At 38.8% G+C, this 24307-nt stretch overlaps 1 protein-coding gene across 4 annotated transcripts; it reads left to right on the forward strand.

The window, feature by feature from the left end:
* Positions 1-319: 319 nt before the first annotated feature.
* On the forward strand, positions 320-20750 carry LOC135254959 (aminopeptidase N-like). Of its 4 annotated transcripts, none has more exons than XM_064335590.1 (21): positions 320-436; positions 700-1422; positions 2644-2786; positions 3098-3240; positions 3925-4045; positions 5139-5293; positions 5640-5753; positions 7915-8058; positions 8868-8933; positions 9254-9319; positions 9502-9650; positions 9882-9964; positions 11049-11182; positions 11489-11544; positions 11935-12082; positions 12448-12536; positions 12720-12830; positions 13417-13584; positions 14010-14150; positions 14800-14875; positions 15886-17235. In XM_064335590.1, the coding sequence occupies exons 2-21, from the start codon at positions 860-862 to the stop codon at positions 16093-16095; spliced, it is 2880 nt and encodes a 959-aa protein (XP_064191660.1). In that variant the 5' UTR covers positions 320-436; positions 700-859; the 3' UTR covers positions 16096-17235. The 4 variants fall into 4 exon arrangements, with proteins under 4 accessions (XP_064191660.1, XP_064191661.1, XP_064191658.1 ...); XM_064335591.1 differs by lacking the exon at positions 320-436 and adding an exon at positions 18712-20750 and having other exon boundaries at positions 562-1422; positions 15886-16087; XM_064335588.1 differs by lacking the exon at positions 320-436 and having other exon boundaries at positions 563-1422.
* Positions 20751-24307: the final 3557 nt, after the last annotated feature.

Genomic DNA, 24307 nt, shown 5'->3' on the forward strand with positions numbered 1-24307 from the left:
ATGTTTGCCTCTGCTGCCAAAAAAAAAGAATCAGGAAATTCCTGGTATTTTACATATCTCCCTGCCAGTGCTGCTTCATTCATTTGTAACTCATCCAAGATTCTTACAGACCTCAGAATTCCTTCTTTTTTTTGAATCAGTGAAAGTAAAACTTTCCTTTAATACTTTTTTTGAGAAATGCATAGCTGGCACAAGTCTCATGCACACACATGCTCTTGATTTCCCACACACATTGTCATCTCCTGTCTAAGAGCAAGGTCTGCAAATGCTTTCTGGGATTGATTAAGAGTTTTGAAAACATTTGGATGGGTGGTGCCATAAGAGCAGTGTCAACTCTTGGAAAACAGCTGATTGTGTCATCAAACCAAAACAATGCAGAATCCTGAGGGAAAGAAAGTAATGTGTTCGACTGGCTTATAGAGGAACCGTTGTTTCTGTGAGTAATCCGAGTTTGTTAGAAAAAATCTGATTTGTGGAGAGAGAGAGAGAGAGAGAGAGAGAGAGAGAGAGAGAGAGAGAGAGAGAGAGAGAGAGAGAGAGAGAGAGAGAGAGAGAGAGAGAGAGAGAGAGAGAGAGAGAGAGAGAGAGAGAGATTTTTTCCGGGAAAGGTTTCCAGATGTGGGAAAGAAGTAGACAGCTGCCATCTTAGCAAACATATGTCTATTTATGTAACTTTTTCAAATTCTGTCCAATACTCAGCACTGAAACGCCTGTATCAGATGGTCAAAGAGGGTGTGTGGGTCACACAGAACCTGACCGACTGTTCCTGGAAGCTAAAAAGAGGGATTCTGAGTTCCAGTGGCAGTTAAAAGCCAGCAGAGCACTTTTTTTTTCTAAGGACACTTCACCTTGATCGGACATGTCCAAGAGTGTGTACGTCTCTAAGGCTGCAGCTGTGGCCACTGTGACGGTGGCAGCTTTGGCTCTTATGACTGTCATTGGATTGGTCATTTTCCACAATATCAGAACCCAAGAATGCTTTCATCTATTATCATCAACAGTTCCGCCAACCACCACATTTACCAGAAATGGACAACCACCTGATATGAGACTACCAGGAAACCTTATGCCAGAGAGCTACAAGATTTACCTTCAGCCTCATCTGGACTCTAACATGCTTGATCGATACTCATGTTTTACAGGGAATTCTACTGTGAAATTCAAGTGTGTGAACGCTACCAATACCATCTACATCCACAGCAGGGATCTCAATGTGACTTTGATAGGCGTGGTTGATGAAAAAGGGAAGGAAATGGCAACTCACCAGGTTCACATGATGGAAGACGAGAGGGATTTTTTCACAATAGAGCTTGTTGACTCCTTGAAGGTCGATGGACTGTACTACTTAAGCACTGAATTTACAGGAGAATGTTTTGGTGCTGGTCTCACTGTCAGCACTTACATAACTGAAGAAAGTGAAAGGTAAGACTACTGAATATTTTACACTGGCTTTCTTTTCCCTTTTGTCCTATTTTATATAAAGGTAGTATGAATGTTGTCTGAGGACTGACCATGTTTTCAGTAAGCGGGAGTCAGAATACCACAATGAAGGGGTGAGAAAATGAAGTTTATGTGGCCCAAGTTGCCATTCTTATGTCTGCCATAAAACCTGGCATTTAGTGAAAATTCACCTTAGTGCTGATATGCGACAGTGCAAGGGCTATACAGTGTGTGTGTGCTCTAAAATCAGAATACAGAATGATTATTAGGCAGTTAGATGAAGGAAATAAATTGTAATTATAAAATTACAATTATTGGATTAGAAAATACTGCAATTGAAAGTTTACTGTATACACAATGTAGAAATCAGCATTCTTCAATAGACAGACCACATAAAAAACGAGGAGCATTCCATCTACAAAATTTTTATGACTGTGCTCAGAAAATGCGCTCAGAGAATAAAGTATGGCCTACTTTGCATTTATGGCCAGATTTACTAGGACCTTGAGCATATGCAAAATATTTTAGCTCTAACTAATAACACAGCCAAAACAAATACCCAAATACAACGACCAATCATTGGACAAGTTATTGGTTTTGCATGTGATGTAATATGTTGCACATGCTACGGGCCTTAGTAAATCAGGCTCTTAATGCACTGATTGGAATAGATAGATGAAGCAACAGAGTCACACCCACAGGAGCAATGCCCCAGGTTATTATACAGTTTTTCTACTAACTCCCTCCACCCCGCAAAAATGCTATTTAGAGTTGCCATCAACATGACATGGTAATAATTGGATTCTCTATTTTCCCTGCCCACATTTAAAATGGTTAGATTTGCATTTATTAGTGAGGATACACTTCATTAGATTGTTACGCAGATGAATCCATCCACAAATTCCCTTGACCTATTCTCTAAATAAATAAAAAACACATTTGACAGTCAGTCTTTGAACACACCGTGCATTATTTACTCCTCCTTAGAGTTTGGCATTTTTCCTGAATGCCTTCAAGATTGCCATTTCAAGCCACTGCTTAAAAAATCTAACTCAGACACCTTGGTTCTTAGCAGCTAATGGCCAAATTTAAATTTCAAATTTACCATTTTCAAGCAACGTTTTGGAAAAAGTTGTTCTTAATGAATAATAAATTCATGTTTGTTTTTGTTGTGTTTTGTTCATTTCATACAAACACGTCCAGATATGTTGCATCAACCCAAATGGAGCCCACAGATGCAAGACAAGTATTTCCCTGTTTTGATGAACCAGCTATGAGAGCTGTGTTTAACATCAGTATAATCCACAGGAAAGGGTCTGTAGCTTTAAGCAACATGCCACAGAAAGGTAAGAATCCAGTCGTTCTTTATTCTCCTCATTTGTTAATCAAGCCCAATAAATTAAAATCCGTAGAGAGCAATGATCTGTATGAAGCTAAAAATGTCAAAAAAAAACTTCTGCCACTTCACATACTCACAGGCTACTACTGAGGTCGCCATAATCTGGCTGCTATGTCTGCAACAGATTGTACATTGTTTTATGTTTTTATATATTATGGTGTTGTGCTGACAACTGACTAGGCTATTTCCAGGGTGTTCATGGCTTGCCTACTAGACAAGGCCTGCTGCGCTAATGGGCTGTATTTTTTACACTTACAGGACAAGTGGAAATGGATATTGATGGCGACAAGTGGCTAATCACTGAGTTTTATCCCACAAAGAAAATTTCAACTTATGTCTTATCTTTTGTAGTGTTTAACTTTGAATCTAAAGAGACAAACTATGGGAGTTATATATTAAAGGTATGTTTCATAACAATGAGCTAGCTGACGGTATTTGTAAATAATAACGTATAAGCTAAATGCCTATTTATCTTACATATAATTATTTACAATCCCTTTATTAATGCTTCATTAAGGGCATTTAGCCAAAATATAGCCCATCAGTGTTGGGAGTAGACTCCATTTCAATATTTCAGTGTTTGCACCGACATCCAATGTTCTGAGTTACCAAAACTGCCGCAGAAATGACATTTGTTGCAAAAGAACTGTGCTAAGCCCTTCATTAGCCATTTCTCAGTACTGTAGCAAATTACTTGTTCAAATATGAAGGAGGAGTGTTTGCCTAAGTAAATAAATAAGCAGCAGGGAAAATGATATTAACAGAGTTCTCAAGTTTCTCTATGTTTTTTTTCCCACAAGGGTACAGTGTTCTGTTGGCTAGGTATTAGAACAATACAATAACAACTGAACATGGGTAAAGTGCTCTGGATCATTCTGTAAACTTGTTACATTTTTTTACTTACAGTAATCCCTCCATGTTGTGATCTAACATCTCAACATCTGGTGGAGAAGGCACCTTTTTCCACTTAAAACATTACAAATTCTTCAAGTAAAGCTGATCTGGATTGAAATGAATAAAATGTCACAGTGCAAAGAGCCTCTTCTTTCCTTTATTTTTTATTTTGCTGTGTTTCTTTTCTGTAGACGTGGGCAAGGCCTGAAGTCATAGCTGCTGGGCTTGTGGACTATGCTCACAGTATCACTGGGACCATTCTGGACTTTTTTGAAGAGTATAGTGGCATAAAATATCCTTTGGGTAAACTTGGTAAGCCAGAAACTTTGAAAAGTGTCTGGATAAAATCTTGTGAATGTACAAAACTGTGGGGCTTGCAGTCAGGCAAAACAATCTCATATCTGATAAGACAGTTTTGTCGCATTAATTAGTAATTACAATCTGTAATTACAACCAGGAATTACTACCAAGAATTATCTAGAGAAAAAGAAATGCTCATGACTATACTATACATTTCTTTCCAGATTCTCTTAACAATATGGAGCTTAACAGCTTGCTTTTATAATACAGTATATATTTGCAGATATATATTTACTGAAGCAATTCAGATTATTCCCACCTGGGAATCAAATCTTTGATATTGTATCTTTATACAAAAATCAATTATATTACATTGCTGCAATGCTGAACACAGGTGAAATTGGAGAGACTATGGACAAGATGTTCCCACACTCTGACAGAGCTCTCGGATGGTGAGGCATTGCATATAGCTGTGCCAAGCCTTTCCAAACAAAACATCTGGCTTTCATTTTCTTAAGCAGGAAAATATGAAGAATGGGAAACAACAAAATCAACTGACTGGGTGGCAGTATAAATATAATTGGTAAAGAACTTGGCTTGCAGCCTAATGGTTGGACATTTGATTCCCAGGTGGGGTCTACTGCCGTTGTTCCCTTGAGTGTGGTACGTAACCTGAATTGTTTCAACATATATCCAGTGGGATAAATGGGTTCTATTTAAAAATGCAAAACATTGTGTTAGACTGTCTGGATGCGAGTGTCTGCTAAAAGACTGCAAGGGTACCACATAGGGGACAGTTAGAATGATTCCAAGGGCCCTGACTGACAGGAGACCGGAAAAGATATTTTGAACATAGGGAGATCTTTCCATGGGACCCAAAAATCTCTGGTGGTGCCCCTAAATACCTATAAGACAAAAATGGTAATGACTGTGCCTATAATTACTATTGTGTTTTGCCCAACTTTATTGCTGCAGTGAAAGTCGCTTTGGATGAAGATGCCAGCTAAATGTAATGGAAATGTAATGTGACGTCGGCATTTGATTTTGTTGAAAATCTCCCAATGTCCAGCAACAATTTCTGTTTCTCTTGTGATTTCTATCACAGATCAGATTGGTATCGAAACACTTCAGGCAAGAGGTATGGAAAACTGGGGATTAATCGTGTACTCGGAGAGCATACTCACATATAAGGAAGGTATCTACACCACAGCAGAGAAAGAGACGACTGCCATAGTAGTGGCTCATGAACTGGCACATCAGGTATTACTCTTGATCACGGTCTGATTGTAGCTTTCATTACAGATTGCTACACCATTGGCAACTCAAGCACAAGCCAAAATCTAAAGTGCATTTCAATTTTGTGAGAGTAGGAATCCTATGAAATGCAAACAAGCATGTCAAAATATAATTGATTTCACTGTTCGTTTAGTGATTCTCCACAAGCAATGTTTTCTGATTTATGTAGATTTTGACAGTGTAATATTAGGTCTAATTGTGATTTGTTTCTGCTCAGACAGTCACACATTACTAGATACATATGGTCAACTTGAACAAGAAAGGAGTTATTCACCATGTGGAAAAACTGTCTCACTTTGCAAAAATACAGTGGTTTGGAAACTTGGTCACAATGAGGTGGTGGAATGACCTATGGCTGAAGGAGGGGTTTTCCACGTACATGTCTTACCTTGCCATGGATAGAGTGGAGCCTGCCGGGAATGTGGTATGTTTGGTTTTCCTTTGAATTTGTGTAAAATATAGGATTTTGCCAGCGTAAAAGCTTGCATAACCTTTTGCCCTGCATTTAGGTTCTTTTACATTGTTGGTGTTGCATTGTTGATTCTTAACTCTTAATCAGGAAGTCCCTTGAATTAAAAAACTCTTTTTTTAACTTCTGGAAATGATAGCTGCAACAAAATGCAATACATAGAAGTTCCATGTTAAAAAAAAACATATATACAAACAGAAAAGATTTAATACACATAAAAGATTAAAAATTTTCAAGTGAGAAAAAGCAGTATGGAGTAAATTAAGTTTAAGTAACATCATTGTTCTCTCCTAATTGTAGAAGCTTCAAGAATGTTCACCACTACATTTAAACAGAAGGAAGGAGGGAAGTTTCATGCTTTTTAATTCAATAGGTAGTAGAGGCAAAGTATTTCTCCTACGCACCTAGCAGCAGTTTAGCGCCAGCTTTTAGAGGCCTCTCCTTCCTAGCCTTGAAACAAGTCTCAGTTGGAGAAAGACAAAGGAGTCTACCTGTGGGAGTCCACCATGGAAGGCCAAAATGAACAGTTTTCCTATTTATTTGATTCCATTTTTTCTACATTGTTTATTTACTTATTTCTTTCCTTTTTTAACTTGTCATTGCTAATTAGCTTGTTATTTTGTTAATGTCTGTGACTCTACTCCTATCTTCCATTTGTTTTCATTTACTGTATGCTCTCATCTCACAAGGGCTATCCCTATCCTTCTCTTCACTTGCAGAATGAGGGGTGTGCCACCTTTTTGTTGAAAACTCTCCAACACTACCTACATAGCTGCCAACCACTGCTCTGAATCTTGTGCTTGCTGGAGGTCTCTCCCCTTATGAATTCAATGTTGCTGTCATTGTTCTTCACAGATCTCATATTGTAGTTCTATGTTGTTCACTGGGTTCATTGGTATCCTTCAGAGAGGATCCAGCCATGACGGGTTGGATGCCCTGCTCATGACAGCATCCCTATTCTGCCCCTTTGTGCATCTCCTCCAGGCTTTCAGCTTCACCCTGAATCTTGTCTTCACCAGGAGCTCCTCTGCACCCAACCCCTCTGTAACACTTCACATTTCTGACCACCATTTTATGTTCTTCGCTCTCCACCTCTATCTTATCACTGTCCGCTTGACATCCACCTCTTTATTTTCTGCCTGTCGCAACCTCCACGCCCTCTCTCCCACTCACCAGTTCACTGCTGGCCTCTTATCCCTTCCCCCTTCTGAATCATTATCCCTTCTGGCTGTTGAGAAGTCCTCCACTCTCCTATCCTCTCTCCTCCTCTTCCTTTGACTCACATGAACTTATCTCCTCCAAGGCAGTTTGTCTGTCTGTCCCCTCCCAGTCCCTGTCTAACTGACTTTAAATGCACGGACAGAGCTGACCTACAAGTGACAGAAACAAAATGGAGGAAAATACATTCCTGGACAATCTATCAATATTCCACTCCCTCCTGGTCTCCTTCCCATCTACACTTGCCACTACGGAGTCTGCCTTCTCTCACTACCGACGCCAGTCTACTACTAACCCAAGCAAACTGTTCTCCACATTCTCCTCTCTCCTCACACCTCAAGCCCTACAGCTTTTGAACACCATTCACTGGCTACATGCATTCTGTTCAGTGCACTTGCACTGGCAGGCCAAGCTGTGAGCAGTACGACTCCTTCAAACCATGATTACACGATACATTCCAACCAGACTTCTCAGTTCAGCCTCCCCCCACCAGGTGGCTATTCCATCTCTTTGAGCACCTAACAGCCTAACATTCCTTACAAACTCTGCCCTCATTCCACAATGGTGGAATGACCCTTCCCTATTCAGTTAGGAAGACAGATTCACTGGCTGCTTAAAACCTCCACTTCAGCCTGCACCACAACATGTCTGTTTGAAAATGGTCTAACCCACAGCATCTTCATTTTCAGGTCCACCTGTACCACAGCAGTTATTTGATTGAAAATTGAGCATCTCTAGCTCAAGTGGTGTTTGCTCATCATGTTAAATGTACCTTTGTAAGCATCTGCAGTATACAATTGAATAATGTACAGTACATGATTTTTTTATTTATTGTTTATTTGTTCACCAATTTGAACAGCCTTTTTAAGTGCTGTAATTTATTCCCAAATGCTTCCAGAAAGATCTGATCAGTATCAGGGAAATCCAGGGTATGCTTGATTTGGAGGCTTGGCATCCAGAACAGCACCTCACCACTAAAGAAGAAAACATACAGAGTCCGATTGACATCACACGTCAGTACAGCTTCATAATCTACAGCAAGGTATATGGTGTTCGTCTGCAATTAGTTTCTGATACTGACCAACAATCTTTGATTTACAACATACAGTAATCCTTTGATTTTACGACACTAACCCTAACCCTAACATATCCTTGCCAGCAGCCATACCGCCACGCACTCTGCTCCTGCCGACTGGTTGAAGCTAAGCAAGTGTGGGCTTAGTTAGTACTTGGATGGGAGGCCACCAGGGAATACTGAGTCACTGCTGGAAGTGGTGTTGGTGGGCCAGCAGGAGGCAATCTTCCCTCTGGTCAAATAAACCCTAATGCCCCAATGCCCCAGTGCAGTGACGGGGACACTGTGCTGTAGGAGATGCCATCTTTCGGATGAGACGTTAAACTGAGGTCCTGATTCACTGTGGTCATTAAAGATCCCATGACAGTATTCGTAAAGAGTAGGGGGTTCCCCGGTGTCCTGGCTGAAATCCCAGATCTGGCTCTCACTAAAACTTGCCACCTAATCATCCCCTGGTTTAATTGGCTAAAAAAAATGTTCTCCCCTCCAGTGGAGCTGCTCAGTGGCCAACAATAGAGGATTGTGGTTGTACTGGGCAGCTCCCAGGTGTGAATGTGTATGAGCGTGAAGCAGGGCATTGCTGGAAAAGAGCATCTGTGATCAGCGAACCTACCCTGGGTAAATAAAGGTTAAATAAAATAAAATTCTAAGACAACAGATCATGTTGTATGTTTATTAGATTAGAGAAACATGCAATTATATGCAATGATGCTGAACAGATTCACACTTGTTTTCCATATTATGCAATCCAGCATATATACATCTTTTCCATCTAGGGAGCAGCAGTGCTGACAATGATCGCAGAATTCTTACCAGAGGGTGTCTTTCAAAGGGGGGTGCAGGTGAGCACAGATATTTTTAAATAAATGTAAAATATGATTTTATATTTTAGGCTCGGAAGTTCCCCAGTTCAGAAATTGGGGTGTCTCATTAGTATCAGCTATATTTAAACATAGTGCAAAGCAGCAACTTCATTTAAAAACAAGTTTGCATGAAAAATGGATCTGGCAACACAAGTACATTTCATGTATGTTCGGTTTTTCTTCAAAATGTTTTCACTGATGTTACTGACCCAAACAGCTAGGTATTCATATACGTAAACCTATATATTTCATGCAACCGTTTCTATAGTACATAATGAATATGTAATGTATCTCCTCAGTCATATCTAAAGGCTTTCCAGTACAACAGCGCTGAAACACAAGACCTTTGGAGTCACTTACAGATGGTGTGTTTGCATTACAATTACTCATAATTTAGCAGCCAGAAATACAGTACAGATATATTTTATAATCTGTAATACGTATCTGTTTGAATTGTAATTGAAATTTCAGCATATTTAGAAAACTTTATTAAAAATACTTGCATTGTTGGGGTCACACAGGAAATGAATTCCTATTTCATTTTAAGGCAGTAGACAATGCTAGCCTTCACCTAGCCATAGCAGAAGTCATGGACACCTGGACACAGCAATCTGGCTACCCTCTGATTACCATCAACACCACATCTGGAGACGTGTCACAGGAACAGTTCTGTCTCAACACGGAGAAAAAACAGAAGTCAGTCTTGAACAAGGGGCCATATTTAACATTGCACTAGGAGAGTTTAAGGAGTCTTGAACGGGGAAGGGTAATTCGTATGTTAAGAGACTGTACAAATACAGTCTATTCCACAGCACTAATAATGCTTTACAGTGAATGCATGGATATGGATGGTCTGATGGTTAACATGCTTTTTAAATAACTGTCCTCGTTCCTTTCTTTTGAGCCCTGTCTGTTTCTACCCTACAGCCTTATCTGGCAGGTTCCAATACAATTGCTGAAATCAGGCTCAGGAGAAATTGAATATGATTTGCTCACTGTGGGTGGACCAGGTAAGAACCGATCTCATTCAGGAACACTGGAACAACAAATGGTGGTGATTCCTTTTTATTTGGAGTGCTTTTCTTGTGTGCTGGATTGCACATTAATTATAAGCCTATAATCCCCCAACACCAAACTTTACGGTTGGCAGTATTTGGGCTAGCACAGTTGGCACCATGCATTCCGGCAAACCCAGATTCATCCATAAGACTGCCAGATAGTGAAGCATGATTTATCACTCCAGAGTGATGCATTTCCACTGCTCCAGAGTCCAATGGCAATGACACAATTGGAATGCCAGCCAATGCTTGGCATTGTACCTGGTGGTCTTCGGCTTGTGTACGGCTGCTCAGCCATGGAAACTCATTTCATGAAGTTCTTCATGAACAGTTCTTGTGCTGATGTTGTAGTGAAGGTTACAACTGAGGACAGATGATTCTTACGTGCTACATGCTTCAGCACTTGGCGGTCCCATTCTGTGAGCTTGTGGACTGTCGCTTTGCGGCTGAGCTGTTGTTGCTCCTGTATGTTTCCACTTCACAATAACAGCACTCACAGTTGACTGGGGCAGCTCTAGCAGAGCAGACATTTGACCAGTTGGAAAAGCAGCATCCTATGAAGAGTGCCATGTTGAAAGTTTGAGCTCTTCAATACAAGCGATTCTATTGCCAATGTTTGTCAATGGAGGTTGCATGGCTGTATGCTTGATTGTATGAGCCTGTTAGCAATGGGTGTGACTGAAATAGCTGAAATCATTAATTAGACGGGGTGTCCACTTGTTTTGAAAATGTAGTGTATGAATCTCAACTGAAAAGGGAAATGTTTTGATTATGATTATGAAGTGTCTGCATAGGGTCCACAGGGTGCTTGTCCTGCTATTAACACAGTATCTGTCTAGGTGAGATGACCACTTGTTCTTGCCTGTGCTCTCCTAAATGAACAAGTTTCAGTGATAGGATGAGTTTACAAATTTGACTGGGGGGATCCATAGATTCATAACTATAGATATTTGAAAAAAATAGCTTTTAAAAAATGTAAATGATCATACAAAGACAATAGCATATTTTACTGACAAGTGGTGTTTTCTATTTATAGTGTCAAAACCAGTGTATCAGTCCAATGGAAATGAATGGATTCTGGTCAATGTTAACTACACTGGATATTACAGAGTTAACTACAACCCTGAGAACTGGGAAAAACTGCTTCAACAGCTGGAAACTGATTACCGGGTAAATCCTGCACACATTCATCTTGATTTAAATTTACTGTGGGTAAAGAGAGCCACTTGAAGCTAATTTCAAATATTTGTGTCAATATTCTTAATTAAAAAGTTGTTCCTCATGTAATCACAGTGAAACACATCCATATTTATATTAAGTATGGCTCTTAGTCCCTCTTCAAAGTACTTTGATAACTTAAGCCACTTTAAACACTTTTATTTGGGAAAAATAATCATTACAAAACCAGAACATGGAGAATAGGCTGAGCTCCTGCCTTTCACACGTGTTCACCATGATATGTACTTCATCTTTCAGAAAGTACCTACCCTTAGCAGGGCTCAGCTAATTGATGATGCCTTTTATCTGTCAAGGTGAGCTTAACTTTGTCTGGATATATCATGTGATGCGGTAGTGCTCCTGCTCTGTTGTAAATTTTCAGTCAAATTTTTGCTTTTAATAATTTTATGAAAGTGAACTTTCAGTCCAGAGATCATTTGAACCACCTGCTTGTTATATAAGCAGTCATTTAATCTATCAGCAGTCATTTTGGTGTGGACTTTGTTGTCTTTATTCAGCATTCATGAATATTTTTAATGACAATTGTATCATTTTCCTTTCACCCGGTTTCACAGTATACAGTCAATAAGCAAGACATTTAAATGAGCAAATTTGAAGTCTTGAAAACATTCAAGACCCTATCATGCCGCATATTATTTGCAATCATAGAACATTCTCTGCATTCTCTGTTTTTTTAAAACAAGAGCAAATTATGTCAATGTCACACTGGCTTTGAGGATCACCAAGTATCTCTTGAAAGACACAGAGTTTATCCCATGGGAAACTGCCAGGAAACCCCTGGAAAGCATCATTCTCCTGTTTGATCGCACTGAAGTCTACGGCCCACTCAAGGTCAGTTATTCTACTGAAATTGACCATCTATTTATTGACCATCTCACAACATCAAGAATAATGAATGTAGAATTATGTTAGCCCAAATTTAAATGACCAGTGCTCAATGTTTAAGAGTAATCAGCATAAGGTCACCGGAAGGTTTCAGACCATGTTCCTGGCTGGCTGTTCTGAAAAATGAGAGATATAATTAGAACATTGAGCTAAAGACCAAGGTCTTTAAAGACTTGAAAGGTTCCCCAATCCAGGGAACTATAATTGCTTCTCAGGGGGTGATGTCTCATTCTGTAGCAGACATTAAAGTGCTAACTCACATCTCTGAACTCCCTCTCAGTCTCTGAAACACAAGTGTGCTCTGTCTTCAGGCATACATAATGAAGTTGGTTGGTCCATTTTATGACCATTTTGAGAACTTCACCAAGAATTCATCCATCCCACATAGCCACACTGCACGGTAAGTAACATTTGTACAGATAGTGAGTCAGAACATGGAAAGGCCAATCTAAATTAAATTTGGCGAGTGTTGTGTCACCACCACTGTTCATGAAACTAGCTGCTAGCGCCCCGGTTTAAAACCTGACAGGCAACTGAATGGCAGATGCTCACCTTTTTTGCCTCAGTATGTTTTTCTCCACAGACGCAACCAGATTAATGCAGTCAAACTTGCTTGTGCCATTGACCATCCAAAGTGCCAAAAGATGGCAAGTGATCTCTTTGACCAGTGGAGGAAAGCCCCAACCACAAATCCGTGAGCAGACATTTGTTTGTTTGGCAGCAAACAGCTACATCGAGTATGCTGATCCTGCCCTAAGCTCTGGAAAAGTCTCATGGGAAAGGACTGACACGAAAAGAGGCTACTTGCTTAACATTAGTCGATTACACTCATTATTTTATCTGTTATTTATCCTCATGAGATCTGAAGAAAAATGTTTTATTTGAATGTTTTTGACATAATACAAGTTTCTTAAATGACAAAAAGATGTTGCAGTGAAAATATTTACAAAAATAATATTTATTTGGGCCAGCTGGGTAGCTCACTTGGGCGACTGTGGCCTACTGCCCTGCAGGGGCGGTGCAATATTGGCTTTGCATCACCCAAGGGATATATGAAGGGAATTTTGCTACTAGATTGTAGGGAAACTAGAGAACTGTCGCAAACATGCCACATTGCATTTTATCAAACATTTATTGACATAATATACCAAATATTACAACCGTTGAGAGTATTCTGAGAAAATGGTATAATAATGAATATCAAGATCTCAGATGTATCATTAAAAGATGGAAGCATTTTAAAGTTGTATTTGTCACAGTGAATGTGATGCATATTGCAGGATACACCCCAACCTGAGGCCCACGGTGTACTGCAGTGCCATAGCTTCAGGGGGGGAACTGGAGTGGGACTTTGCCTGGGAGATGATGAAAACCTCCCCCAGTGATCAAGAAAGAAAAAGGCTGGGGAAAGCCCTGGCTTGCACCAAGCATGTCTGGATCCTCAACAGGTCAGAATGTAAAATCGGCAGATCTTGAATTACATCACCGATTATTAAAATCTTTTTTCATTTTGACAATTGAAGTGCATTTTTTTAGCAACCCAATAATCGGACGCTCCCCTTCTAAGGTCATAAATGGTAAATGGTAAATGGACTGCATTTATATAGCGCTTTACAATTGACGCCTCATTCGCCAGGGCAGTTAGGGGTTTAGGGGTTAGGTGTCTTGCTCAAGGACACTTCGACATGCACAGGGCGGGGTTTGAACCGGCAAGAAGCTAGAAGTTGTAGTGTAGCTAGAAGCACTCAATAAGCATCACTTTTTGAGTACATGTTTGGATAGGAATTTTGAAAAGTCAAAATTCCAATCCTGAATCCACATGATGATGTACATTAATGTAAAATTACTGTTGGTGTCTCACCATTTCAAACAGATACCTGCAGTACGCTCAGAAACCAGAACATATGGAAGTCTTGGACATGGTTTTGGTGCTCAGCAACATTGCCAAGAATGTGGTAGGGCATTCCCTCGCTTGGGACTTTGTCAGATTCCAGTGCTCTGACACAAGCAAAAGGTAAGTTTCCTCCAATCTTTCGGCAGGAACAACACCTGAAATTGAAAGTATCTGGTCATACAAATGAGAGCTTTTAATATGAAAGCGTGGGACCCACATAAGGCAGTTTATTTCTACTGTACCATTCCATGATGACTGAACATAATCCAGATAATAATACCTTTATTTAATACTAATGATTATTATTTTACACTGGCCAAGTACAGAGCCAAATCAATTTTTTAAAATGTATTTGTCCAAAGCATTATGGCACACTGTATACATATCACATTGTAAAATTGTATATTTTATGGTTTTCCAATTCCAGGTACATTTAGGGGTTCCCAAACTAGGCCCCTGGAAGGCCACTGTGCAGATGTCTGTTCCAGTCGCTCCATAATGCATTTGCTATATGCAATTCCTTTATTACCCCATTTTCAGCAATAAAATGTGATTTTCCTCATAAGATAGTTCATAAGTTATTCACAATCAGGTGTACATATCATAACTCTCATTGCAGACAACAGCTGTTTCAGCTGGAACAAAACCAGTACACAGGGGTCTCCAGGACTGAATTTAGGGTACAACTTTGTGTTCTGCACAAACAGTGATATGGAATGCATGTTTGAATTCCAGATCAATTGGTAAATTAACAACTTTCCTATTTTAGGGAATTGAAGACAGTTTGGTATCACGTAATTGATGAAATGTCACAAAGATTCTCCACTGAGTTTGAGCTACAGCAGGTAAAATTCTACAGACCCATATCATGCCAGTATATCAAATGTATCGGTTTTCTAATGTCTCTAAACCTCTGGTTAGCTTGCATGCTTTCTCCCTCATCATTATGAAGTTGGGTGGAATTGTATTTAATCCTCCTGTTGTCCTCAGGGTCAAAAATGACCCTATCCTGAGTTTAACAGCAGTGACAACAACCAAAATGTAATTTTTTCATCATGAAATGTTTCATGATTTTTCTTGGAGTGACCCTACCATTGGAAAAATCTTTATTATATATTTATTAGTTTTATTATATATTCTAATTTATAAGTGGCACGCCTTCAGGCTACACAAATTGTCTTATGAGTGGGGGCACCAGTTTCTCACCACCATGTGAACATCAGGGATTTAAACTTGTATTTCAGTGGTTATCCACCAGGGGTCCCCATTGAAACTCCAATGGTACAGGGAAGTGATTAATCATACAACTGAGGTTCTAACTGAAACATTTATAAAAGATAAAAATCAAAAACTAGTCAATCTAATATGAAGAGAGTCAGGAAAAAAGGTGAACTAGGATGGAAGTTTAAATTCTGAGAAAAGATTGCACAGTTAATTCAGGTCACTTGGTTTCTTGAGTTTAAACCAGTCACTGATCTTAAGGGGAAAAAACCCAGCAAACGCTGTGGCACTCCAGGATCAGGATTGAGTATCACTGCATTAAAATGACGGAAGAAGTACAGTCTCTGTGAACTAGTTATTCACTGATTCATTGATGAATTACAGGTTGTTTCTAAATGAAAAATATTGATTTAGGGTTTAAAATTCTGGTGAAGTGGCTTTATCACAGGGGGTTTGTCAAGAGTGGGTCATGTTTGACCCTGTGCACACGGGCTGCATGCATAATATGAAGACACCAATAGGGTTCATCTTGACTTTTGGGAAGGGGAAATGGTGGTAAGTGCAAAGATGTAGATGAAGGGATCAGGGGTAACCCATGATTGCATTCTATTTTGATTTCTTTACCTTCATGCAGATAAAGGAGTTCCAGGCGCTGGGAGGTGAACGCTATTATGAGTCGCAGATTTTGGAGAAAGCTTTGGAGAAAATACAAGCTAACATCAAGTGGGTGAAAGAAAACATGAAAACTGTTTTCCATTGGCTACAAATGGAGACTGCTCAAGGAAAGAGCCTGACACTTTCCAGCCCCCAGAATGAGGAGCGGATGCAAGTGAAAAGTATATAAATCATTTTTTTAAATAATCATAATAATTTACTTTATTTACATGGAACTTTTCATTCAGGCATTCAAAGTGCTTTCTGCGATAGGCAATACAATAAAAGTAAAGAAAGATTTTTAAAAAGTGGTGCAGCTCTCAAAATGACAAAAAGACTTTTTCGGTTTGAAATTTGACATTGTGTTATCTGTCTCCTGTAAACGATAGTCATTATCATTCAAGAGGAAGAAAAGAGCTATAAAACCACACCTTCCTTTTGTTGTACAGAAGTGGACAAAATCAGTGTAACTCAATAATACAAAAATTAAATACCAAGAAAACACAGCGGTAAATCAGTAATCAATAATCAATAAGTATCATTTTAACCTAACTACAGAAAGTACCTCTAGACAGATAACCTTTATTACACTGTTATAGCTATTCCATTTTTCAAAATTAAATCCAAAGAAAAAAATATAAAACGAACGGTTATCTAGAGCAGTGGTTCTAAAACTCGGCCCTGCCACCCCATGTATGCTAGTTTTTATTCCAACCACAATTTCAGTCGCAGGATTTTTACATGCTGTTAATATTTCTTAATGACTCCTTTCATGTGTAGGTAGATTATTTACCATCTTAAACTACATTTAGAGGTGGAAAATCTGGTTCAGAAAGTAAATGTCCTTTTCAGTATTATGTTCCCATCACTTGGATTTGCTAATTAGCTCAATTCTTCAGCCAATAGGTAAACAGGGTGTTTTTATTCTTTAACCCCTTTGTGCACATGTCAAATCTGGCCAATCCTTTCCCATCTGGGGGGTACCCTATTTAAAGCTTTTTAACTACAGATGTGAGCAGATTAGTTTTGATTAGTTTATATTCATCATTTAGGAAGAAATAAAGTGCCATAAAGGCAATTGTCTAGGCATAAAACAAAAATGAATTTGCTCTTTTTTAGTTTGCAATGAAATACTGAGAGATCCCATATATACAACAGGTTAAACTATACTACTATACTATATATGTCCTGGATCAAAAACTCCTTGAACACAAGTTCATGAAATCTAAGGGTGGATACAGTGCCTTCGAAAAGTATTCAGACCCCTTCACTTTTTCTACATTTTACTGTGTTACAGCCTTATTCTAAAATTGATTAAATTCATTTTTATTCTCATCAATCAACACACAATACCCCATAATGACAAAGTGAAAACGGTCATTAAGTGAAGTTTTTGGAAATTATAGCAAATTTGAAAAAAAAGCTGACAATGGTGGCGCTTAGAAATGCCGTCTTTGGCATAGTTGTCCTGAATCGTCTACTAATAAACCTAGAATACAGAGTTTCTGTTTTCAGTTCATAATTTGGTTGCAGGAGAATGCACAGAATGTCTGAATTGAGCAATCTAGGCACACCGGTGTACCGACCACTAGTGGCATTGCACGAAGGGGTTAAAGTATGTATGGCTACTATATTTATACCATAATGTGGCTTAAGAGTGTAAGTAATTCCTCTAAACATGAAAATAATCTAATTAAGAAAAATTAGCAGCTTGTAAACACTCTGGGATTGAAATTGTGGTTGGGACTAAAACCAGCATATACAGGGGACCCAAGGACTGAGTTTCAGAACCACTAATCTAGAGGGGTCAGGGGAACCATGGTGCAATCTGAAGAGGTGGGTGTTCAGCCTGCATCAGAACGTGTTACATTACATTTTTGGCAGACACTTTATCAAAGCGATGTACAAAAAGTGCATTTCAGGTCATAGACACTGCTAAACACAGGTTCAGTGAGGACAATGACTTATTTTGTACAGTATTTCTAGCAAGAACGCAGTTTAGTTCACACAGTGAACTTTCAGACTAACCTCTGCAAAGCCAACTAGGCAGAAGAATACGCTACAGTATTAGGACAAATACAAATTACCAAAAAGTGCTGGGATGGGGCAACATGTAACAAGTGTCATGAAAAGGGCGGGGGCGGGGGGGGGGAAGAGATTTAGAGTGAAATATACAGCGTGGTGGTGGTTAGTCTAGGTATAGTCTGAAGAGATGAGTCTTCAGGCCCCGGCGGAAGATGGGTAGTGAGGGGGAACATGTGCAGGGTTTCTGCTGTTCTGGCTGCACTTGGAAAGCCATTCCACCACTGGGAGCCCTGAATAGACAGGAGACATGACCTGGACATGCAGGTATAAAAGGGGGGAGAAATCAGATGGCGAGAATGGAGGGGACTGGTAGGTGAGTAGGGTCTGATGATCTTTCAAAGATATAATGGAACTGTCCCTTTAGCTGCCACTAGGCTAGCACCAAGGTTTTGAGTGAGATTTGTGGCGATATAGGTAGCCAGTATAAGGAGATAAGAAGGCGAGTGACATAGCTGTTATGAAGTTCTCAGAGAGGCAGAGTTTGTCGTCAAGTACCACTCCAAGATTCCTGGCAGATGAAGAGGCTGACAGTGTGGTGCCATCTAGGGTAAATGATCAGACCAGCAGAGGGGAGGACTTCAGTTGAGCTTCAGTCGATTATTTCACATCCAATTATTCACAATTATGAAACACAACCACCATGCTATAGGGAAAACAAGGAAAACTAGGGCTGTTCTCTGAAGAAAGGAGATGACATTACATTTGTCACTTTACATTACAGTCTGATCGAGGGGCAAATGGACAAAGCCAAAAAGATTGGGAGCTGAAGATACAAACTGGGGAACATAAGAGCATGACAAAGAGAATGGATTAGATTTTCCCAGCAAGGGGAGTGTCCCTCCTTGTGGGGGTGATGCTGATACTGATAAAAATGGAGATCCTGAGAACTGGTTTTAGGACAGATTTGGCAACAGATGGGTTAGATTAAACAAGGGATAACATTGGTATTGTTTTTGGGGAGATTGGCATTTACTTATGATGGTAGCTATATTCCTGTTAATCAGGGAAGGCTGTTAGTTAAGGCCTTATGTCCTTTCTATGAGGAATATGAGAGAACATTTCATGTAAGAACAATCAGCAGAGACAGTCAGTAAATCTGTCGTTATTTCTGTGAAACTCTACATAACACCATTTACAAACAATTAATCCTACTTAACAATTAAAATAAGATATAATCAAAAATTGAAAAAAAAGACCAAATTGAGCCTGTTTTGGAAAACCCTACTTTCCATTCATACTTTTGCAGTGAGACTGCAACTGGTATTAGTAAATCTATCTTTTGGCAACACTGACACCTGGTGAACAACTAGCAAAACTTTAAGAAAATTTTTTTAAAAATCTGTGGACAAATGATAATGCCAGATGTGTTCATGTATCTGTTTGTGCATCTGTCATCACATGGAATGAATTCCAAAGGGAGAAACCTGTAGTAATGACCTTTTTTTAGTTCTGTGGCTCTCAGACAAGCAATAGCGACTTGTTTAATCCAGAAGGGTCTTTTTTCTTTCGGGGGACTCCGTGTCAGAAGGTTATTTAATTATGACATTATCGTGCTAATGAAAAAAAAAATCTGTGTTGTTTATGAAACCTAATTAATTCTGCTTAAAACAGTCAGGTGAAGTCCAAAGACCCATTTAATTCTTGTATTGTGTTTATATGGAAAGTGGTTGTAAACACCATGGTGTCTGAAGCTGATTATGCCTTCAGCTTGCACAATGTCTCCCTCTGTTCTCTGAAGTGAATACATAGGCCTGGAATGAATCCAATCAAACTTTTGTCCAATTTACAAAAAAATGTCAGTTTTGGGAATGTAGTCACAGTTTGTGTCACAGCACCCTTTGTGCAGACTTATGAGAGAAGAAAAACATTTTCAGTTTGGTATTTTCTATTATTTTTTTCACTGGATAATAGAAAACATGTGGGGAGGTTAGAGTTCAACCAGGAAATGAGTATATTTCTCCATGAGGATCAGAAAGCAGCATTCTTCTCTTCCAGATCTTTTTCTTTCTTGGAGTGCCTTTTCTTGTAAGTTGCATGCTTTCAACAGTACCTTCAGAAAGTATTCATGTAACCCCCCCTCCTTTTTTCACACTTATTTCCAGTTATACCTCCAATATTTTAATGCATTTATATATCTCCCCCTTCACCAACACCAATAAATTCAACACATTTTGATGAAAAATAAATTCAACATGTTTTCAGGTGATTGGTAGTAATTACTGCTTTTAACTGGTATGTCTGTGTGATATTTGCATATTTAGAATTAGGAAGTTTTGTCCACTCCAAGTTTTGATGTAAATGTGCTAGTAATTGGGAAGCAATTTTCAGGTCATACCAGCCATTCCTTCGTAGTTTTTGTGATGTGTTTTGAGCCATTGTTCTGTTTGAACATTAATGTCATAATGGCAGATGAAGTATGCAAGCGAGGATTTAAGTGTCTCATATTTCATATGTTTTTGATAAGGATGAATGTTTGTAACAGTTTAACAGCTAATAAACATTTGTTACAGTTTGACAGATAATATTAAGCTATTCATAGCTCTTGTGCCATACCAGGTCATTTCCAGCTGTATAGTATCACTTATGTTGGCTCATATGATACACAGTAATGACTTCTGTAACATACATTCAGTCATTTACATATCTTCCTTGTGTACACAATGTATGTGGATTGTTGTGTATTTTGTTTCATCCTTATTTTAAGTTTTTCAAGTAAAATGCAAAGAGAAATGAAGGCCCAAGTAAACATTTTAATCTTTACTTCTGTGTCTGACCTCTGATTTGGGTAGAGGAGCATACATTGGTGACAGAATAGTTTGGCAAGTGAGTTTGAGAGGCAACTCTCTCGTGAACAAAAGCAAATCCATGTTCTGTTTTGTCATTGAATTTGACTAGTTGATTTTGAATCCCTAAATCTTATTTGCAAAAAAAAAAAGAAAAAAAAGTTTAATACAAATTTTACATTTTTAAATGTAAGGTTTGGAAACATAAATCTCATTATGGAAGTCTAAAAGTGAAAACCTATAATCGAAAATTGAACTACAAAATTACAAATGATGGTCATTTCCTTGTCCTTTAATATGTCTTGCCAGATATAACCCTGCCATATTGAAATTGAAAAGTGAGAAAAAGTGAGAAAAAGAATAACATATACTTCTGCGATTTCAGTTCCTTATTTTGATAACATTGCTTGTGACAAATATAAAATCAAATCTCAACGTAAAATGAGTTTTCAATATCCACTAAGTACATGGGGCCAGCCTGCCAAATTCTAAAGTGAATGTTAATTGGATAATATAATGTCAGTACTTTCGTATTTTCTAATCCATATCTTCATATCTTACCCCTACCAAAATTAAAATGAAAAAGCTATGCTGTAATGCTTTTTTCTGCTTTCACCAAGCACTACCTGTCAGTCATTCACTGTTGGTGGATTCGAGGGCAAGGTGGCAGGCACATGAAAACAGAAAGCAACCAAACTTCTGTATATCATTTTTCAGGACAGGAAAGTAACATGGTGTCCATATATCACAATAAAATCACAGAAGTGAAGCCTGATTTAAACTTAAATATGAAATGGCACATGCATTATAGAATTTTCATTTTACAATGATCAGTTTCATTTGAATATTGTCACATATCCATATCCACATCTTATTTTTTTTTTTTTTTTGTTTTAATTTGGCAGCTCCAGTCCCATTTGAATTTGTAATGTCCAATTACCAAACTATGTGCTCATATCCGCCCCCTGCTGCTGGCTCAGAAGAGTAAAGACAATCGACGGTTCCCCTCCAAAACACACCAAAGCAAGCCAGCTGCTTATTTTCACACTGCAACCACAAGCCATGCATATGCAGAGCGGGGCTGGAGGAGACCCAGTCATACACATATGAGCAAGCCGCAGGTGCTCTCACTCGACCAATAAACACTGCTATCCTGGTATGAAGCAAAGCCATCATGTGTGCTGCCCCTGCAGGCAGTGCTGTCTGCCGGCCACAGTCAGCACCGGCACAGGCCCCAGCTCCAGGTTGGGTTGCAAATATATAAATAAATAAATAAATAAATAAATAAAGGTAAAAAATGATTTCACTTGGTATTTAATCCATATATCAGGAAGGAAACAAGCATGCAAAGACATTTGGAGAAACATTTCTTTCAGATCCTCCCAGTGTCCCAAAAGTGTGTACATTTATGGTATGCAACTCACAACATACAAATGTGTCCTTGGACACCAGTTAATCAATCGGTGATGATATGACCCTATGGGAGCTAGATGAACTCTCCTCCTGGGATAATCTGTACTACTCCTACACACAGCTGCTAATACTGAGCAGGAAACATACAAAAGAAGCCCTACAGAAAAGGTTATGGTTCGGTCAGTCTTGCAAAGAATGTGTCAAGTTATTGTATAGTGCAGAGATTAATATCTGGTATCTCAGGAGTCTCCACTCTTAGCTGGAAAGGGCTGGTGTGGGTACAGGTTTGTTGTTTTAGCCCAGCACTAATACACCTGATTGTACTTATTAAGGTCTTAATTGAAGACCATGATTAGTTGAAACAAAAACCTGTTCCCACACTGGCCCTTTTCACATAACGTTGGATAGCTCTGGGGTAGTTCCTTGGAATCTCTGATATCTGTTGTATCTACAACAGGGACATTCAAATCTGGCCCACGAGGCTAATAGTCCTGCAGGTTTCCTGTTCTGCCTGATAGTTAACACATTGATTAATGCCACTGATTGGCTACAGATTTAACTCATCTGGTGGCCCAGCTTTAAATCAGTCCTGATTACAGAAGAATGAAACCCAGCAGTACCACTTTGATTTGAGTATTCGTGGTCTGCAGAATATGGTATCTGTTCAGATAAAAGCAGGGTTAGGCAAGCCAGGTTCTGGTCCTGGTTTTCCAGGGATGGTCCTGGTTTTCAGTGTTGGAGAGTACTTTAACTACATGCAGTTAAACTAGCAGTTTAATTACATTTTTCAGCAGCTTTCTCGTAGTTCAGCTACAGTACTGTGCAAAAGTCTTAGGCACCTGTAAAAAAATGCTGTACAGCTAAAATGCTTTCAAAAATAATGAAATGAAAGGTTATAAATATCGGGGAAAAAAATTACATAAAGAGCAGTAAATAGTTAAAAACTAAATAAAATCAATGTTTGGTGTGACCACCCTTCTCCTTTAAAACTACATCAATTCTCTTAGGTACACTGTCTGGCAGTTTTATAAGAAAATCGGCTGGTAGGTTGTTCCAAGCATTTTGGAGAACTTGCCACGGTTCTTCTGCATATTTTGGCTGTTTTGCTTTCTTCTGGTTCTCCAGGTAATCCCAGAGACCCTTGATCAAGTTTTTATCCAAAAAGTAGTCTATTACTTAAAATAGTACTTTATTTAACAAAATACAAAAATGTATCTGTAAAATTTCATTTTTTGGAAAATTTATGTTTGGTAATCTCAAATTCGTTCTTTTCTACTGACACACTAATGCAGAAAATAAAAAATGAACATCTAAGACCAAATATATACTATATATTATATTTAAAAATCTAGGGTGCCTAAGACTTTTGCACAGTACTGTAAATTTGAATTTGTGCAGTGTTTCAGTAGTTAATTACTTTTTGTAAAATGTGTAGTTTGCTACAGGAACGTCCACCTACTTTTGGCCCTAAAATATTTTTATTTTTCCAAGCCCCTTTAACTAGATACTGCCTTCTCTTTCTCTTTTCCCTCTAATCCTGGTTGGTGAGAAGCACTCCACTCCATAGCAGTTACCAACGGTCAACTGCCAATTGTCACCCATTACTGCTTTTGAGCTGTACTCTAATAGTGGTCCTACTGTGTGCAATAAGGTGGCATTGCTCACACGTGTTGTGTCTGGGGAACATGATTGTTTTTACAAAGTAGTTTGAACTACATTTTTTTTTAATGGTAGCTTTGCTGTAGTTCAACTACTTTCAGTGTAGTAATTGGTAGTTTGTACAACTACGCTTTCTGAGCAGTTTCCTCAACACTGCTGCTTATTGCTCCATCCATCCCTACAACTATGTATTTGGATTAATTATTCAGATTAATGAAAGCAGGTTTCCATCTATTGGAAGTAATGAGCGTTTCACGATTCAGCTTCTGAATATTCAAGCTCAGCATTTTAAAAAGTGATCAAACTCTTACGGTTAGGCTTGGATGGGGAAAAAACACCAGTCTATAGCATCTGTAGCATCAGGTGGGTCTATAAAATCAGTCATACTATTGTCTCTCCTATTTCCTGAAGTGTTCAGGTGTGTAGGTTTTTGTATGATTTGTAAACTTTTGTACCCTTGTG

This window comes from Anguilla rostrata, chromosome 5 (genome assembly GCF_018555375.3).
Source record: "Anguilla rostrata isolate EN2019 chromosome 5, ASM1855537v3, whole genome shotgun sequence".
NCBI lineage: Eukaryota > Metazoa > Chordata > Actinopteri > Anguilliformes > Anguillidae > Anguilla > Anguilla rostrata.

Coding starts and splice junctions, on each gene's coding strand:
- LOC135254959 (XM_064335590.1), top strand. CDS start 860: ATGTCCAAGAGTGTGTACGTCTCTAAGGCTGCAGCTGTGGCCACTGTG. Junction 4,046..5,138: donor ATATCCTTTGGGTAAACTTG/GTAAGCCAGAAA, acceptor TTTCTATCACAG/ATCAGATTGGTATCGAAACA. Junction 9,320..9,501: donor TTTGGAGTCACTTACAGATG/GTGTGTTTGCAT, acceptor TTTCATTTTAAG/GCAGTAGACAATGCTAGCCT.